The 20,143-nt window shown below is 42.1% G+C and overlaps 1 protein-coding gene across 1 annotated transcript in view; it reads left to right on the top strand.

Moving 5' to 3' along the window:
• Nucleotides 1–20,143, top strand: part of TPH2 (tryptophan hydroxylase 2) — a 471,842-nt gene that overhangs the window by 65,856 nt on the left and 385,843 nt on the right. Inside the window, exon 5 of the mRNA XM_073620034.1 lies at nt 18,176–18,243. Coding sequence (XP_073476135.1) covers nt 18,176–18,243 — 68 coding nt within the window. The remainder of the gene's footprint in view (nt 1–18,175; nt 18,244–20,143) is intronic.

The raw sequence follows: 20,143 nt of genomic DNA, 5'->3' as shown, positions 1-20,143 counted from the left end.
TCCCAGGGCTAATCCAGGCACGCCAATCTCCTCCTTGAAAAGACTTGTGCAGGTACAAGTGACACAGAAGATCAGTTCAGTTTCCACAGCAGCACCACCATCAGCGCTGGTTCAAGATTCTGTTTAGCAGTGTAGTTATGCATTCCCATGTGCACCAACAGCTGTCTATTTCCAACCTGATATTTTGACAGTCAACTTGGCTTTTAATCCTTTGGAAAAACATTTGACTGTCAAATGCATATTCTAAGTTCCTTGATGTCTCTGAAATTGTAAAAATAAAAGAGCCAGTAGTGAGATGTTTCTCACAGCCACTAATTAATTCAAACATTCTCGAAAAGTCTGAATGTGATTGGTGGTGCTTAAGAGCCCATTCACACAGGGGCAACACGACTTCCAGCGCGACTTTGGGAGGCAACTTGGACACAACTTGAGTATGAATCACAGCACGACTTGGGGCAACTTACAACACAACTTGAAGTCGCCTCCAGGACAGGGAACTTTACAAGTGGCCAATCAGAGTTTATCAGCTGTGTGTGAGAAGGAGGGGGCTGGCTGTTTAGTGGAGTAAATTACTTTCTGTTTCCTTTCTGCTTCCTGTAAAGTTGCCTCAGTATGAACAGTGATCAGACTTGGAGGCAATTTCTATTGAAATCAATGGGTACAAGTTGCCTTCTAGTCGGATTGAAGTAGTACAGGAACCTTTTCTGAAGTTGGAGCGACTGCAGTAGTGTGCATTAAGACGGATCCATTCACTTACATTGATTTTTTCATGTAGCGTGACTTGGGGCAACTAGGGGCGACTTGGGGCGACTTGAAGTCGGATCCAAAGTTGCCCCTGTGTGAATGGGCTCTTAAGCAGTACACTTCTACTTCCCCCCTGCTGACCCTTTATGGATGGTTGTGTACTTGTGGATTCAGGGCATTTCACTGAAATCAGTGTTAAGCTGGCAATATATGGATCAAAATGTAACTGGTTTAGCGAATTTAGGAATGGATGAATTTCAAACCATGTATGAGCAGGGAGGTTGACTACAAGTCAGTTTACTGGCAGACTTCTATACAACCATCCAGTTGGATTTTCCCTACTCGATTAGCACTGAAGGCTGTAGCCTCAAATGCTGATCAGTGTATTCTCCCATTTGTCAGAATACAAAAACTCAATGGGGAGGATTTCTTTATCCACATTGAGTGTGTGGATGGGGAAATCGAGTCAGACTTTTCATTTAACCCGCTGGTTGAATGAAAAAAAAATGACTCATCTACTGTATGGGCTACATAAAGCAGAGTTCCACATGTTTTTCAGTTTATTAAAAGTCAGCACCTACAAAAAGTGTAGCTGCTAACTTTTAATAAACAGACACTCACCTGTTCCACAGTCCAGCGATGTGGCCGCCCAAAGCCTCGCTCCTCTCCCCCTCCTCCCTGCAACGCCGTCATTGCAAGTGTGGGCACCCAGCTGTGACAGCTTGCGGCTTCACAGCCGGGTGCACACTGCGCTCTCCTAGTGGCAAGGCAATCTTCTGGGACCTGTGACAAGTCCCAGAAGATTGCAGAGAGGTAGGGGCCACCTAGGGGGAGAGGAGGAGTCGCCTAGGTGGCCAAGCGACGGAAGGAGGAAGTGGGACAGAAAGCAACTGTCAAAACCAGGTACCCCCCCCCCCCCCAAAAAAAAATGACATGCCAAATGGGGCATGTAAGGGGGCGAGGAGTGCTTAAAGCAGAAGCTCCACTTTTGGGTGGAACTCCGCTTTAAGGTAAATTGAGTACATTTTATTCTGTAGCACAATTGCTGGATAGCATAAGTACCTCACTGTTTGATTTCCGTTGTTATCTGGAAATGTTATTTAAATTGTATAGGTAACCCAAAACTTTATTTTCAGTTTTGGATAGAACAGGGAAGTGTTTTTTTTTTTTTTGCTTTATGTTACATCCTGGCTGAGAGCATCAGAGAGCATAAGAGAAACTCTACAAAGTGAGGAGAATTTTCCTGCTAAACAGTGATCACCAAAACAGGTGTCCCCGTTGGAAGATTGTTCTGGTGACAGATGTGAAATTTTGGATTTCCCATCACTTCGTGTTTAGGTGATAATGGTCACCAGGACAAATATAGAGGATGAGTCGGGGACATAGCAATGAAAACTTGCTATCTAAAACCTTATTTTAAATGTCCCTTTATGAAAATCGTGAAATGACTTTAATGTACGATTCTGGTCCCTTGTAAAATATCCTAGTTTTTCTATTGTGAAATCCCATAACTAATGGGTTTCCTAACTGTCAGGTATGCACATATGTGGCTATATTTACATGCATGCCACACAATACTAGAAAAAAAGTGGGTGGGAGAGCTGGTCAAAGAAAAGGAATTCAAACAATTTATATTTAAAAAACATAGGAGCCCGTACAATTAGGATTTGACTAATGGGAAAACCAGCCGAAGATGATAGAAAAGGCCCAGAAATGATACTGGTGAAATTTGTGTTGGCATTTACCTGTAAAAAAATTACTCAGTGTGCAATTTTACTTCAAACAGTGCAGCCAAGGATTTTTCAAGCATATACAAAACTGAAAGCTGTGCTACTGGTTTGTGTGATGTGTGCTTCTTCAAATGTGTCAGCAGTTTGAAGAGTGAAGGCTTATCGAATTTAATTTCAGACTCAAAGTGGCAATTTCATTTCCAACTGATATTTTTTGCTGCGTGTAACATCTGGAAAATAAAAGGGGTTCAAATTAAGATTGATATCTTCCATCTTTTGTCGAATAATGAAAAGCTCATTTGTATTCGGAATATAACAAGAAATGTATGCAGAACACCGACATTTACAGCATTGCTACTTATTGCGAGTGTGTTTTATGGCTGGTTTTAAGCCCCTGTATGTGGATCTTTTACAGCACTGAAAAATTGCAGTGTATATGCGCAATACTCTTAAATAACAAAAACAGACTTTTCTGAAATTTGCCGTGATATTTCATGGTTTATAATGCAGTTAAATCACTTGACATCCTAATCTGAACAGACATAAAAATGTAAAGGATGAGCTGGAACTGTTTTTACACAAAGTTCTGCTTTTAGAGAAATTTCCTGTGTGGTGGAGAAATAAACTTTGCATTATTAGAATATAGTTGGTGTGTTATAGCATATTTAATGCAGTTTGTCAGAGTTCTCCATGCTGGTGCAATTGATATGGCGTAATTTAAAGCATGGTTATCAACATGTGCCTCAAGTACATCTGCATGACCTTGGATCTTTGTCTCTGCTTGACTATATGTTCAATGAACTCCAGGCAAACAGCTAAATATTATTATGATTAAGCACGAGATGTCCGAGTGAGACGCGTCAACGTTTGATCATGTTCTGCTTGTCTGGCATAGTGACAATAAAGGATTTTATATGCTATAGCTCCATGGTGGTGTGCGTCCAATCTGTTCTCCGTGCCAAACAGCTAAATCCACAAATAAAATACATACATTGGACTTGCATTTCTGACCACTTAGTCCTGAGACAACATTTTAGGCCCATTTTAACCCTCTTTTAACCCTAATTAGTTTTATCAACTGCATTCCCTTCTTCCCTTAGTTATTTTTTGCTGATTTCTTTTAAAATTTGTATGTAAATTTGTATGAATTCATGTTAGTTTTTAAAACTTAAAAAAAAAAAAAAAAGTAAATTTAAAACGAAGTACAATGTAAAGTAGTGAGTATACAGCTTGTATAACAGTGTAAATTTGCTGTCCCCTCAAAATAACTCAACACGTAGCCATTAAAGTCTAAGCTGCTGGCAACAAAAGTGAGTACACCCCTACTTGAAAATGTCTAAACTGAGCACAAAGTGTCAATATTTTGTGTGGCCACCATTATTTTCCAGCACTGCCTTAACCCTCTTAGGCATATTTACAAAAATGTGAGGGATGTACTCAATTTTGTGAGATACTGTAGATATACACAACTATATGCTGTATTGTGATTTGTAAACTATTAGTTTATTCTGCATGGAGAACAAAAAACTAAAATAAATGTACTAAAATTCCCAGTCCAGCTGTACATCCCTCACCAGAATGTTGTTGAGCCAGGCTATTCTCCGCGATTGATGGTAACCAAAAGCCCACTTGTCCTAAGATCCAGTTGAAGCATACAAATTGGATGATAGCGTTTTAAGGCTGTCAGTGGGTTGCTTTAAAAAATAATAATGTTGTTTAATAACAAGAAACAGTTGGTTGTAAAAAGACGAGTGAAATCAATCAGTCAACTGTAAATACTTTACAGGATATCTGCAAGTCCCCTCAATTTACCATCATTATTATTTTTTGTTATTTCCTCATAAGTGCTTCTATTCAAAAATCACATGTGCAGGTGGTAGGACTCCAGCTCTCTGTACTAGACAGCTTCCCTGGCTTTCTGTGTTTGACAACAGGGAACATTCAGTGGGTGTTGCCTGTATATTCATATAGCTCAACAGTTATTGTTTCTAGTATACCAGATTACTGGCCACAAGCTGATTTAAAAGCCCAATTGTAGCTTCCGGTTTTAAACATTAGGAAAAGTTAGAGAGCATGAAAAGTTACAGTTTTAAAAGCCTTACATTTTGTTTTCCCTATTTCTGAGAGAATAGCAGTCTATCTCCAGTGGTCCAATGTGCCCTCTAAGCCCTTACAGCTAATGCTTTCCGATCAGCAACACTCAAATGACCTACTCTTGCTACAAATTGTCTTTTTATTAAAAAATTTTTCAAAGAAAATAAGCATATATCCAACAGAGTGAATACACTATACCATGAAGATTGTACATGCAGAGGTGAAAAAAACGTAAACAAAGGGATAAAAATCACATGGTTATACAAAGTAAATATTTAGAGCAAGGACAAAATGGGGTAGGTGTAAGGTATTATATAAAAGTAGGTCCGTATGGGAAGTGCAGAACCGCTCGATACCTGGTCCACCAGGGGGTCTCAAATAACTAAAGAGGTGAGCCAAAGAACGAACTATCCCAGGGAGCCCAAATCCTGTCAAACCTATCTGACGTGTCTTCCAACATAGCCGTCAAGTGCTCCATTTTGTGTATATCGCTAATACTTTGCAAAAGCTGATCTTGGGTTGGGGGATTTGTAGACAACCAGCAGGCAGGTATAGCTCTTATTGCCGCTAGCAAGATAAAGGAGGCAAGCTTGTTCAAGGCCTTCCCCAGGTCTGGGAATGGGAGACCTAAAAGGAAGTGTACTGGGTCCATAGGGAAATTGGCATCAAATATTTACTGGAGCACTGTTAGCACCTTGGACCAAAAAGGAACAATCAATTCACATTGCAAAAAGATGTGGTATTGATTCCCCCTAACCTTCCCACATCTCCACATAGAGGAGAGAGAGAGGGATCATAACGATGTATAACCTCCGGTTACAAAAATATAAGACTTTATATGCTGTCTCCTTCTGTGCTACACACTGAGAAATCTTAGAGGTTGAGGACCAGATTTTAGCCCACTGTGTGTCAGAAATTTGTTGCTGGGTAAGTTGCGCCCATTTGTTCATGTAGGAGTGGGGAGCTCTTGAGAGAGGGGCATTTTCCTGGAGAATTTGGGATATATTAGAAATGAGTCGTGTTTGGTATGGACCCTGAGAGCATAAAAGTTCAAAGGACGTTGGCTTGGCGAGGCTTGGTGAGGATAAGTGTGGGGGAAAGTTTCGAAAGTAGTGAGTGATTTGGAGGTATGAGTATAGCAAATGGTTTGGGATTTGGCTATTAGATTGTAGGTCTTTGAAGGATCGGAGTTTGTGGGAGACTGGGTTGACATACCTTCCCTAGCCCAGGGGAACATATGGGGATGTGAGAGGCTATCAGGGATTAAAGGATTAAAAAGTACATTAGAGAGGGGGAGACATATGGAAGAGAGAGAGAACTTGGGGAGGCAAGAACGCCATATCTTGAGTGAGAATAGCTTGGGATCCAGGCAGAGACTCTGTAACCTGAGGTCCGAAATTAACTCAGGGGACCAGACTAAGGAGCATGGATGGGCCGGAAAAAGAGATCCCATCTCAATCTCCGGCCATTGGCTTGGGGGTCTCAGACTGGACCAGGCCACTACTGCTTGGAGGTGGGAGGCTAAGTAGTATTTATAAATGTCCGGGGCCCCCATACCCCCCTGACTTCTAGGGGGGAAGACCACCGAGCTGGCCACTCTATGGGCTCCTCCTCTCCATATAAAGCTAAAAAAACACCTTTTAAGTAATTTTAACTGTGCCATTGGGATGGGAACTGGGAGTGTTTCGAAGAAATATAGCATTTTTGGCATAATGGACATCTTTAGCACGTTAATTCTACCTATCCATGATATCAGGAGGAGATTCCAACGAGTCAGCATGGCGTTTGTATTCCTAAACAGGGGGAGGTAGTTGGTTGAATAAAGGGACAAGTATGTAGGCGTAAGTTTAACTCCTAGATATTTGAGAGATGTTGTGCACCAACGGTATGGGTACGATTTTTTAAGCATTAGGAGGTCATATGGAGATATGTGAAGAGGCAGGGCTTCAGGTTTTGATGTATTAACTTTGTATCCAGAGAGGGAGCCAAATTGGGACAGTAAGGCCTGGAGGGATGGTAGGGAGATATGAGGATTAGTTAGGGTAAGGAGTACATCATCAGCAAATAGGGATAGTTTGTATTCCCTTTGAGGCATGAGAACCCCTCTTATGTCAGGTGGAATCTGATAGCCTCCGCCAAAGGCTCCAGACATAAGATGAAGATAAGGGGGGATAGGGGACAACCTTGTCTAGTTCCGTTGACATAGGGAACGAACGAGATGTGAAAGAAGCCAGTTGGACCTGCAATGTGGGGTTGGAATAAAGGGATTTCAGGGCTTGAAGAAAGGGACCTCGAATGCCAAATCTAGTGAGAGTTGCAAACATATAGGACCAGCTTAATCTATCAAATGCCTTTTGGGCATCGAGGCTTAATATGAGGGCGGGACGGCGGACTCTGTTCAGCATATCAATAAGATCAATGGTTCGGCAAGTGTCATCTCCTGCATGTCTGGTGGCAAAACCCACCTGCTCTCTGTCAATTAGTTTCATCAAAAATTGCGAAAGGTGGTTGGCCAAAATTTTCGTGAATAGCTTATAATCTGAATTCAGGAGTGCTATTGGTCTATAATTGTCCGGGAGTGCAGGGTCCTTATCAGGTTTTGGTATGACTGTGATAAATGAGTGGAGAAATTGTTGGTGAGGGAGTTTTCCCTGGAGTAGGAAATTATATAGGGATATCAGGTGTGTTGACAGAATAGGAAGGAAAGACTTATAGTAAGAATATGGAAGACCGTCAGGACCAGGGGCTTTATGATTCAGCAAGGACTTGACAGTGTCAGTTAGTTCCTCTTCCATGATAGGGGCGTTTAATGTCTGTACGTCTGAGTCTGTTAACTTGGGAAGTCGCAAGCTGGACATAAACTCGTCAAAAGCTGACATTTCAAATGGGGGATGGTGGTTGGGAGTGAGACAGTTATAAAGTTTGTCGTAGAACCTACCAAACGCCTGAGTCATAGTCTGTGGGCAGTAAGTGGGAGTCCCGTCAAGGTGCTTGATGTGATCTGGAAAGGGAAGAAAGGGTCTTGGGTTAAGTCTAGAAACCAACATCCTGTGTGGTTTATTTGAAAACTCATAGAACTTTTGTTTAGCCCAAAGGAGCGACTTGTCTACTGTTGATATGTCTAAGGATTTTATACAGAGGCGTAAAAAGGTTACCGCACGCAGCCGGCCCTCCGCGGGAGCGTGGAGCAAAGATTTTTCAGCAGCTGAAAGTTGGGACAGCAAAGATGATTTCAAGTGGGCTTTGTCTTTCTTCCTTTGTGAACCAGCAGCAATACACTGTCCTCAAAAGAATGCCTTATGGGCCTCCCAAAGGGTGGACGGGCTGGCCACGGAACCTGTGTTTAATTGAAAATATTCAGATAAAGCTTTGGATAATGTGTCCTTTGATTTGGGATGTGTTAGTAGGGATTCATTGAGTCTCCAATGGCATTTCCTGGGAAACGCACTGGAAAGGCTAAGATCTAGAGATAAGGCAGCATGATCCGACAGGTAATGGGTCCCAATTCGGCTGACACTGTGTGCGAAAGCAGGGGGGCAGAAACAAGGAAGTAGTCTAGTCTAGAGAACATCTTATGAGGCGGGGAGTAGAACGAGTATTGTCTACCAGTGGGATGTTTGATCCGCCAGCTGTTCTGTCAAGAGCAGTCTGTCTCATCGTTGTTCACTGCCTCAGCACGTGTACATATTGGCGCTCTGCTAGCGTCTTCTTGTTTTAAACTTTTTAATAAATGTTGAACATTGATTTCCACATGGATCGCTCTTAGAAGTTTTCTTTATGTCATTTACTGCTCCTGGGGATTTTTACCTCTCCGCCTGGCATCTCAACACGGACCCCCTCCCCCCTCGAGGGATATAGCCTAAGTGAGAAAGAAAAGAAAGTATCCAGCGGTATTATGATTGTCTACTCCTGATCTGAGGGGATTTCTACAGATTTCAACCAGCCCAGCAGTTTGCCACGGACCCACTTATGCTGTTTCGGACCCCCTATAATCAAGGGGTCAATTGGATCTGGTAAGCGCAATTTTTTTACACACGCACCGTACGGATTTAAGTTTGTTACCAGTGTCCCCAGAAGAAAGTTATTTGCCACCTTCTGCTACCTGCTACTTTCACTTGTTCATATTTAAAGACTCTTACTATTTACTAGAATATTCAAAACTCCATTATCATTTATATTCTTTTGCGCTGCACTTATTTTATTTACTGTATAACATTGAGGTCGGTGTTTTCCTCCTAGTGTTCAGCCTGCATACTGTTCTTTTATATTTGGTTTGCGCTGATTGTTTTCTCAATTTATCTGGTCTAAATGGGTTGACTTGATCTGGAGAGGGCAAGAGCGTCTTACCAGAACAGCTACTCCAACCTTTCCAGATCGGTCAGACGCCAAAAAGGACAGCGGGAAGTATTTAGAGGCAGATTTCAGGGATCCTCTGGCTCGGAAGTGCGTTCACATCCGCACCAGAGATCCTGAACTCCCGCAATGCCAGCCACCTTTTCTTAATAGAATTCAGGCCTTTCACATTGTATGACATTAGTTTTAAAGCCATGTTAGGTCAAAGCATTTAGGCCACAAAACATTCAAAACAATGGGTGCAAGCCCAACAGTGTAAAGATACCAGAATGAGCTGTTAGCAAACCACAATCTGCCATGAAACTTATTGTAGAGAGGATAACCAACAATAAGGCTGATGATGTTAATACTGACAAGAAAAAAATAAAAATAAGCATAAGGACACAGATAATTATGGTAATTAAAAATAAAATAAAAATAATAATAAAAAATTAGTAAGAAAAAAAAAACCTCTGAAGAAAAATGTTGTGAATCGGTTCATACAAAAAACAAAAAGGAACCAACTTGGAACGTGTAGCATAACAACAAACAGGCCCTTTGGGCCCAAAAAGAAAAAACATCAGGAATAACTCTGAGAGGCAAAAGCCTGTCAGGGGGCCTCGGCCGCAGTCTGAGGACCAGTAGGGGAGCAAGGCAGTCTCCAACATGGGGGGAGGAGCGTGACATCCCACCCCGATGATCCGAATGCTGCTAACACTTCGGGACCCCCTCAAAGCTTCCGCGCTGCAAGTAGTTGTGGAGGGAAAGGGCTCCCATTGGGCAACAGTACAGGATACAAACAATGTTAATACAGGCAATGGAAAAGGCAATGTATAGGAACCTTGTAGAAAGCCCAACGATGAGGCAAAACTGTCTCCCATATGGGATTGACTGAGGGATCGTGTTCCCACGGGAGAGGGAAAAAAGAAAATCCAGTGGAGACTCTGCAATAGATCAAGTGGGTGGTCTGGAACGTTGAGAGCGTTGAGGAGTAGAATAGGCCCTCGAACCTCTATGTCTCACTGGGGTCCAAATCCTGGCTGGAACCGCCAGGTGCCGTGGGGTGGCAGGAGAGGTCTGGTCGGTCTCTGCGGGGAGCGGGGGCAATCCAAGGTGCTTAAGAAAGGCATCTTCTTCCATGGGGTCACGTAGGGTGTGCTGGACCCCTTCCATGGTGACATTTAGGCGGAAAAGAAAGCCCCAGTAAAAAGGGACTTTATGCTGTTGGAGATAGGTGGTGATGGGCCATAGAGAGCAACGTTTGACCAAAGTGATGGGGGATAAGTCACTGAACAGCTGGAGTTTATCTCCCTTGTATTCAATGATGGATCTGTTACGAGTAGCTCTTGTCAGGGCCTCTTTGCTCTCATAAAAGTGGAAATGCACCACTATATCACGAGGCCTGGCACCCACAGGGGGTTTAGGGGCCAAGGACCTATGGGCACGGTCCATACGCCAATCAATGTCCACTATTTCAGGTGCCAGGGTATTGAAAAGGCCGAGAAGGTAGGTTTGTATGTTGTTGTCAGTAATCTTTTCAGGGACTCCGCGGATTCAAAGGTTTTGGCACCTTTCTCTGTTCTCAAGGTCCTCTTGCTGTATCTGTAACTGAGATACAGAGTTTTTGAGAAGAGCATTCTCCTCTTCAAGGGCCTGTATATACTGCAGAGTCTCATCAAATTTTGTCTCCAGTGTTGCTGTGCGTTCTCCAAGGGCATCTATTTCCCCCCTAAGCTCTCTGGAGATCTTTCCCATCTCCTGGGCTATGTCCCTGGTTACTTGTTGGGCCAAGGCCTGGAGCTTGAGATCCATCAACTCAGGAGTCAGTGTTAGCTGAGGAGTGGGGGGATGTGTGAGGAGGGTGGGTCTGATGAGAAGGGGCCTCCACCATCAGCGTGCTGACATAGTCCTCCAGATCCCTTGTGAAATTGAGACCGGGGATTGCAGCCTAGTGAGGAAGTGATCCATAGTGGAGGAGGGCCGCGGGAGCTGTGGGGCACGATAAAACGTCCGTTGATCCCCAATTTTGCCCATGTAGTGCCGGGGGGGGGGCTTGAGGAGGTGCTGAAGCTTACCCCTGAGTCGATCGGTGGCTAGTGTAGCTTGCCAGGGGCTGCGGATCTCGGGACGGGACCGGAGCTCACGAGTCACGCCCCCCCCAAATTTCCTATTCTCTTAGACCCAGTTCACACTTTTTCAGCTCGAAGCTCAGAATTGCTCAACAGGCAAAATCCCATTCATTTCACATTTGAGCATTTTGTCACCTGTAGCAAAATGTTTGTCGCTCAAAAAAGTGCATGAGCTACTTTTCAGGCAGATTTGAGCTTTTTTGTTGCCCATAGACTTCAATGGAAAACACCTGAACAGCGAGAAATTAGCGTTTTTTCAAGTGTTTTTTTCAGGTGTTTTTAGCTCAGAAAAATAGCTCCCCTTTTCTAGCATCACTCCACACCTTACATAGGTTTCTATTGGTCACAGCAAAAATGCCTAAATGAAAAACGCCTGAAAAAACACCTATAATATTTGTAAATCTGCTAAATCTGCAAATCTACTTTAAAAAAAAAAACACTCTAAAACATTTGAAAAAATGCTTGAAATAATGCCTATAAACGCTCAATGTAAATATAGTCTTATGCCGCGTACAGACGGTCGGAATCTCCAACAACAAAAGTTCGATGGGAGCTTGTTGTCGGAAATTCCAAAGTGAAAGGAATAATACTGCGCTGTGAACCTGCAGCACTAGAATTGCAAAAAGTCAATGTGCAAAAATGAATATTTTAAATACGGTATTAAACATATCAAAAGGACAAAAATTCATACATAGTGAGATGTGAATCAAACTGAGAGAAAGTGAAATTTCAAAAAAATGTGCTAGTATGGTGACTGCACTACAAAAAAATGAATAAAAATTAAACACATCAAATGAACTAGGATTCATACATAATGAAAATGTGAGTCCAACTAAGGAAAAAGTGAGACTCATTTTTAGAGTTGTGCTAGTATGGTAACTGCACCATGAACTGAATCCAAAAGAACAAAAAGTGACAAATTGTGAATGAAACCCAAAAAGAGTCCAATTTTATGTGCAGTCCCGTTAAACATGTAGGAGGTTCCAACCACCGTTGTAGACCTTGAAAGAGTGAACAAAGGTACCACCACCACAAACAGGGGGAGGCTTACCAGATATTATTGACTTGGCGGGGCTTATGCCACCCAAGTCTGCAAAGCTTGTTAGGTTGAACACATCTAATGGAGACAATGGAGACAACAGGTTCTGGATCCACATCAATCAATCAGCAATGGACTATCACTGGATATTGATTTAAAGGCTCCAATCATCATGAGGAGGGTGGAAGGAAAATGCCAGAAGAGTTGTATCATGCAATGAAAAAGGGGGCTAGTCCCAAAATACCAACAAAGCCACTCTCTTCGACCTCCTGCTCTCTAGCTCCCTTGTCACCGGTGAAACCCTTTTCTAACGCACATGTGAATGTAAAGAGAGTAAAAAGTTTTCTACTCAACAATGTATGGCTTCTTCTTTCAATGCTCAATAGCAGTTTTTGGACTAAGTTGGTGTTTACATTGACAATGGGTGTTACTAAAGGAAAATCCACTTTGCACTACAAGTGCACTTTTAGTGTGCACTTTCAGTGCAGTTTCAAGTGCAGTTTCAAGTGCACTTTTGCAGTGCACTTGGAGTTCAAAGTGGATTTTCATTTAGTAAGTAACTCCCACAGTGCTTTTTAATTTGCCACAATCAGGCCATTTTCGTGACTCACAAAAATGAATTCATGGTGCTGAAAATGATGAATATTTATATCAGTAATGCATTACATACATTAACAACAAAAACAAGGTGTGTGTGTAGCAGACCCACAACATAATAGTTCGCTGAAGAAGAAATTGTCACCTCATGTATTAAATAAATTACGTTTGCACTATTGAAGAAAATGGCCAAAAAGAAAAGCCCATTGGATAACCTAGGAGACACTAAAAGAAACACGAGCAGTTAATCAAAGGAAATCTTATTTCAGTTTAACTAAAAAAATGTATTTAAAAATGTTTATTAAACATTTTCGGGCATATCAATGGCCCCCCTACCCGCAAAGTACTCCATATATTTGATATGGACCCCACGGGCGCTTTGGGGGGGGCAAGCCAGGACGGCCAGCTTCAAGCGCCATCAAGGTTTCTTCTTGAAGTCTGGCCTCAGGCCCAACTGAGGCCACATAGTTCATTGAATTTCTCCTTAAATAGTTGTGGAGAATGCAGCATGCAAGGATTATATGGTTAAGTTTATATTCCGCCATGTTGATTGCCGTAAGGAATAGACGGAACCGTCTGGCCATTATCCCGAAAGCGTTCTCCACCACTCTTCTGGCTCTGGCCAGCTGGTAATTAAAAGCCCTCTGGTCCGGGGTGAGGGTCCTCATCGGGAACAGCCGCATCAGGTGATCACCCAGCCCAAACGCTTCATCAGCGACAAAGACAAACGGGAGTCCTTCCACATTATCTTCAGCAGGTGGCAATCCCAAGCCACCATTCTGGAGCCATCTGTAGAACTCGGTCTGTGCGATGACTCCACCATCCGACATCCGGCCATTCTTCCCCACGTCCACATAGAGAAACTCTTATGTCGCTGACACCACTGCCAACATCACAATACTATTAAACCCCTTATAGTTGTAATAGTATGACCCTGAGTTGGGGGGTGGGACTATGTGGACGTGTTTCCCATCAATTGCCCCTTCGCAGTTGGGAAAGCCCCACCGCTGGGCAAATTGGGATGCCACAGTCTGCCATTCCTGTGGCGTTGAAGGAAACTGTGGAGTCAAACAAGAAAACAAAAATTTGTAATTTTGCACATAAACAATGCAAGCAGATTAGACACAAACATTCTTGGCCAACATCAGTATAACATTTATTTGAAGGAGTATTTCAAGATAAATATATATAAAGTACACTTATCAGATTCCTCACCCTCTCTTGTGGCCCATTGTAAAAAATTTAGGGGGGGAGGGGATGTTTTGGACAGGTAACCCTCTCCACTTCATTGAGAGCTGAATGCATACATAATGTGTTTAAATTCAGGCAGAGTGCAAGAGGCTTTTTATTGGATTCCCAAAATCATTTTGACCCCCCCCCCCCAAACGCTAAGTCAACCGGTACCAATCCTCTATCTGCTGACTTTGCCAAACCCATACACACTATACCTACCTCTTTTGAGGTCATATTTCTGTATGAATTCACCAAAGCATGTAGTGAAAGGGCCTGCCTGAGGACTTTCAAATGGTACTGTTTAAAGTTTTGTTCTCCAACTATCTTGATAGGTAATTGCAGAATGTAAAAAAGTGCTTCAATTTGTACAGTGTGCATTTATATTTTTGTATTATGACACTTCTTACCTGTCCAGTGGGCTGCCAATAGTGTAAGTAAGGAGGGGCTGGCCAAAGTTAAGGACAAAAATAACATTTGTACATATTTTAGGCACCGTTTAGGGTAAGGCACTACTATGGAGCTGACAAAATACATTGTTAAGTGACAAGGCTAGGTGTGTATGGGCCCAGGATAGCATGCTGGGGAGGTTAGTGAAGGCAAATATGCATGAAGGACAAAAATGGAAGTTTAAAAACTTCCAGCATGCATGAGAACAAAGGGGACATTCACAACATATTCCAATCATGGTAATTAGGGAATGATTAAAGAAATACAATACATTAGCAAACATTAAATACATAGAATGTAATGTTAAAGGAGAAATCTTACCTTAATATAGTCCTTCTACAGGACCTGAATGATGGCAGAACAGGTCTTTGGAATAAAGATCCCCAGAGCCTGGGGGGAGATGCCTGTCGAGAACTTGATGTCCTGTAGACTTCTTCCCATCACAAAGTACCGCAACGTGGCGACGAGCCTCTGCTCGGGAGTGATGGCCGCATGCAGGTGTCCTGCTTCATAATATAAGGGGACAGCAAAGCCAACAAATGGTGAAAAACGGGGTCCGTCACCCAGAGATAATTCCTGAAATCATCAGGATTAGTCTCACGGATCTCCAGCAACAAAGGCATATGAGAGAATTGGTCACGCTGGAGCAACCAATTCTTCATCCATGAACTCCTCCCCGCCCTGTTCATGGACTGGGCTTGGGTCAAAGTAAGAACCCCAACACCAAGCCCCTGCATGGCACGAACTCTACGACGAGTACATACCTGCAACGTGGCTAGAAAACGGTCGGCTGGTCAGAACGAACTAACAGAACGCACTGAAATTCAGAAAGGCCTGAGTAGAGCAAGCCGAAAATCAGAAAAGAGCGGAAAAGAACGCACTGAAAATCAAATACGTACTATAAAATACGCACTGAAAAACAAATGCGAACTGATTACACGCACTGAAAACCAGATACAAACCCACAAGCACAAACTGAAGAGCAGTAACAATCTTAAAAGCACGAGGCTGAAAAGTGCGAATCGTCTCTCACCAAACTTCTACTAACACGAGATTAGCAGAAGGAGCCCAAAGGGTGGCGCACTGCCTATTGAACTTCCTTTTTCTAGTCCCGTCGTACGTGTTGTATGTCAGCGTTCTTGCCGATCGCAATATCCGAAAACATTTGTGTGACCGTGTGTATGCAAGACAAGTTTGAGCCAACATCCGTCGGGAAAAAAAACATGGATTTTGTTGTCGGAATGTGCGATCGTGTGTACGCGGCATTAGAGTTTAAGGCTGGCTCAACACCTATGGATTAACCAGTGTACTGTAACACACTACAGTGGAACACTTCAGTATGAAGGGGGCCCTAGAATTTAATCCATTTTACATGACGTACAACTCAACAGAAAAAGATCGCTCAAGGCCTAGATGATGAAACTCTGAAAATTCATTTGTGAAAATGTCATAAAACCTTACAATGCCACAATGATATATTTGCAGTTAATCTGTAGAAATGTAAAAAAAATGGACATAATGTGACAGCTTTGTGTTGTAATGTGAATTTTTTCACAAGGACATATTATATATTCCTTTTCAATTGCTGATCAGTGTAGGCAGCTACAACAAAAAATAGGACCCGATTAATAAAAACTGGAAAAAAAGAAATGGTACACAACTGTGACCTATAAGAATTTATTTTGAATGCTTTCATAAAAAATGGCTATAAGCAACAGTTTCCCTTTCTGTTCATCTTTTTTACTTCTTTTTATTAGCTCTCCAAAGCACCCTAGACATACCTTCCTGGATAAGAGGGTGAAAATAGAGGTTTCTGAGAGAATAGCAGTCTATCTCCAGTGGTCCAACATGCCCCCTAGGCCCTTACAACTAATGCTTTATATTCAACAACACTCAAATCCTCTACCTTCTTAGACTCCATTCACGCTTGAGCATTTTCAGCTCGAAGCTTGATGCTCAGAAATGCTCAACAAGCAAAATCCCTTACATTTCAATGGCCCCTGTTCACATTTGATCGTTTTGTCACCTGCAAATAGCCTGTCACTCAAAAAAGTACATGAGCTACTTTTCAGGCAGATTTGGGCATTTTTTGTCCCCATAGACTTCAATGGAAAATGCATGAACAGTAAGAAATTAGCATTTTTTCAAGTGTTTTTTCAGGCGTTTTCAACTCAAAAAAACAGCTCAACTCCCCTTTTCTAGCATCACACCTTACACAGAATTCTATTGGCCACAGAAAAAATGCCTAAATAAAAAGAGCCTGAAAAAACTCCTATTGCATAATATTTGCAAATCTGCTAAAAAAAAGCTCAAAAATGCCTGAAAAAAAATGCTTGAAAAAACGCCTAAAAACGCTCAGTGTGAATGTAGCCTAATGCCGCGTACACACGGTCGGACTTTTCATCTACAAAAGTCCAACGGACGCCGACGGACTAAAGCTGGCTGGTAATCCGATCGTGTGTGGGCTTCTCCGGACTTTCAGCAGACTTTTTCAGCCTCAAATCCGACGGACTTTAGATTTGAAACATGCTTCAAATCTTTACGTCGTAACTACGATGGACCCCGAAATCCGCTCGTCTGTGTGCTAGTCCGACGGACAAAAACCCATGCTAGGGCAGCTATTGGCTACTGGCTATGAACTTCCTTATTTTAGTCCGGTGTACGTCATCACGTACGAATCCGTCGGACTTTTGTGTGGTCGTGTGTAGGCAAGTCCGTTCGTTAGAAAGTCTGCTGCAAGTCCGCCGAAAGTCCGCCGGAAGTCCGCCGGAAGTCTGTCGGACAGGCTGTCGGACTTTTGTAGACGAAAAGTCCGACCGTGTGTACGCGGCATTAGAGTTTAAGGCTGGCTCAACACCTATGGGTTAACCAGTGTACTGTAACACACTACAATGGAACACCTCAGTATGAAGGGGGCCTTAGAGTTCAGTCCATTTGACATGACGTGCAACTTAAACAGAAAAAGATCGCTCAAGGCCTAGATGGTGAAATTATGAAAAGTAATTTGTGAAAATCACAAAACCTTACAATGCCACAATGTTGTATTTGCAGTTATTCTGTAGAAATGAAATAAGAAAATAATGTGACAGCTTTGTGTTGTATTGTGTATTTTTTCACAAGGACATATTATGTATTCCTTAGAATTAAATTGCTGATCAATGTAAGCAGCTAAAAAAAAAAGCAACAAAAAATAGGATCTGATTAATGAAAACTGGAAAAAAAAATTGCACAAATGTGACCAATAAGAATTTTTTTAGTGCTTTCATAAAAAATGGTTGAATATGAGCAACAGTTTCCCCTTTCTGTTCATTCATCTTCCTAGTATGGTGTCAGATTCTAGCATTGTATTGTTCCTCCAAACCAGCAGTCTGCTAATAAAGGTTTTGTTTTACTTTTAGAAAGAACGTGGTGACATTTAGCTATTTAGATAAATGTTAAAGATTTTTCCATTTCCTTGTATCGGCATAGGATGTGTTTATTCTCCTTGTCGCTAGGATAGCTTAGTGCTGTCAAATCTGTCCATTAGAATTGTTTATTCAAATAATAACTTCTTTGTGGGCAAGACATTAAAAAGATTTTAAAGCTCAAAGAATCTTTAGGTTGTTAGTAAGCTGGGGCCTAGAAGAATGCTACGGAAGACCTCATCTGACCTTTTGTATCCAGTTTGGCACTGCAAGGGAAATATTTTTATCTGACTATTTTCTTCTAGGTCCCTGTGATCTGTAATGGTTTGTTTACACAGTATTTCTTTTAATCAGATTGGTTTAAATTTTTTATTTTTTTTTTTGCTAATGTTTCCTTTTCTCTGTTTTCTCCTTTATTTTCTGAAGGGATTTAAGGACAATGTTTACCGGCAAAGAAGAAAATATTTTGTGGATGTTGCTATGAACTATAAATAGTAAGTTTGACTGATTTATTGCATGGTCTCGATAAGTTACAAGTGGACCTACAGCCAAAACATTTTTATTAGTGTAGGACTGAGCAATGGAAGGGTTAGAACTTCTGTCAAATTTTTATTGCTGTCTGTGTCCCTGGTGGAAAATTCACTCTCACTTTCTATAACAGAGACCATTGTCAATGGAACAGAAAGGGAAGGGATATTTGACAGGTGTGTCTTGCACATGAAAAAGATTCAGCAGAATGAGGGTGCGTACCCCCATGGACCTTAGCCAATGGTATAAAATATAACCTTTATTGCGATTACTATATTAAATATACAGTGGGGACGGAAAGTATTCAGACACCCTTAAATTTTTCACTCATTGTTATATTGCAGCTATTTGCTAAAATCATTTAAGTTCATTTTTTTCATCATTAATGTATACACAGCACCCCATATTGACAGAAAAACACAGACTTGTTGACATTTTTGCAGATTTATTAAAAAAGAAAGCCTGAAATATCACATGGTCCTAAGTATTTAGACCCTTTGCTGTGACACTCATATATTTAACTCAGGTGCTGTCCATTTCTTCTGATCATCCTTGAGATGGTTCTACACCTTCATTTGAGTCCAGCTGTGTTTGATTATACTGATTGGACTTGATTAGATCAAGTCCACCTGTCTATATAAGACCTTACAGCTCACAGTGCATGTCAGAGCAAATGAGAATCATGAGGTCAAAGGAACTGCCTGAAGAGCCCAGAGACAGAATTTTGGCAAGACACAGATCTGGCCAAGGTTACAAAAAAATGTCTGCTGCACTTAAGGTTCCTAAGAGTACAGTGGCCTCCATAATCCTTAAATGGAAAACGCTTGGGACAACCAGAACCCTTCCTAGAGCTGGCTGTCCGGCCAAACTAAGCTATCGGGCGAGAAGAGCCTTGCTGTGGGGGTGTTTTTCAGCTGTAGGGACAGGACGACTGGTTGCAATAGAGGGAAAGATGAATACGGCCAAGTACAGGGATATCCTGGACGAAAACCTTCTCCAGAGTGCTCAGGACCTCAGACTGGGCTGAAGGTTTACCTTCCAACAAGACAATGACCCTAAGCACACAGCTAAAATAACAAAGGAGTGGCTTCACAACAACTCTGTGACTGTTCTTGAATGGCCCAGCCAGAGCCCTGACTTAAACCCAATTGAGCATCTCTGGAGAGACCTAAAAATGGCTGTCCACCAACGTCTACCATCAAACCTGATAGAACTGGAGAGGATCTGCAAGGAGGAATGGCAGAGGATCCCCAAATCCAGGTGTGAAAAACTTGTTGCATCTTTCCTAAAAAGACTCATGGCTGTATTAGATCAAAAGGGTGCTTCTACTAAATACTGAGCAAAGGGTCTGAATACTTAGGACAATGTGATATTTCAGTTTTTCTTTTTTAATACATTTGCAAAAATGTCAACAATTCTGTGTTTTTCTGTCAATATGGGGTGCTGTGTGTACATTAATGAGGAAAAAAATGAACTTAATCGATGGGTACCCGAGTGACCCCGCCCCCCTCTGACAACACGTGGAAAGCCACAGGGAAGTTCCCTGTGCATCAAAGGAGGGCGGGGTCACCGGGTGGCCCCACCCTCAGTTCTATAAGAAATGTCAGAAGAACCGAAGCATCACACGGTGGAAGACTCCCACTGAGGGGGATCGTTTGGACGGAGCAGAGAAGAGGCCTGGAGGAAGATGAAGAGCGGAGGATGAAGAAGATAGAGAAGAAGAAGATGAAGAAGAAGATGGAGGAAGAAGAAGAACACTGAAGGAAGACCAGAAGAAAGAAGATGAAAGAAGAAAAAATTAATAAAGGACTTGTCAAAAACCGTCTCTTGTGTTTTTTTAACCTTTTTGACACTTTTTTTGTAAAA

The sequence above is a fragment of the Aquarana catesbeiana genome, linkage group LG03 (genome assembly GCF_042186555.1).
Source record: "Aquarana catesbeiana isolate 2022-GZ linkage group LG03, ASM4218655v1, whole genome shotgun sequence".
Classification (NCBI taxonomy): Eukaryota; Metazoa; Chordata; class Amphibia; order Anura; family Ranidae; genus Aquarana; species Aquarana catesbeiana.
The sequence above is the reverse complement of the archived record's forward strand: the minus strand, read 5'-3'. Positions and strand labels throughout refer to the sequence as shown.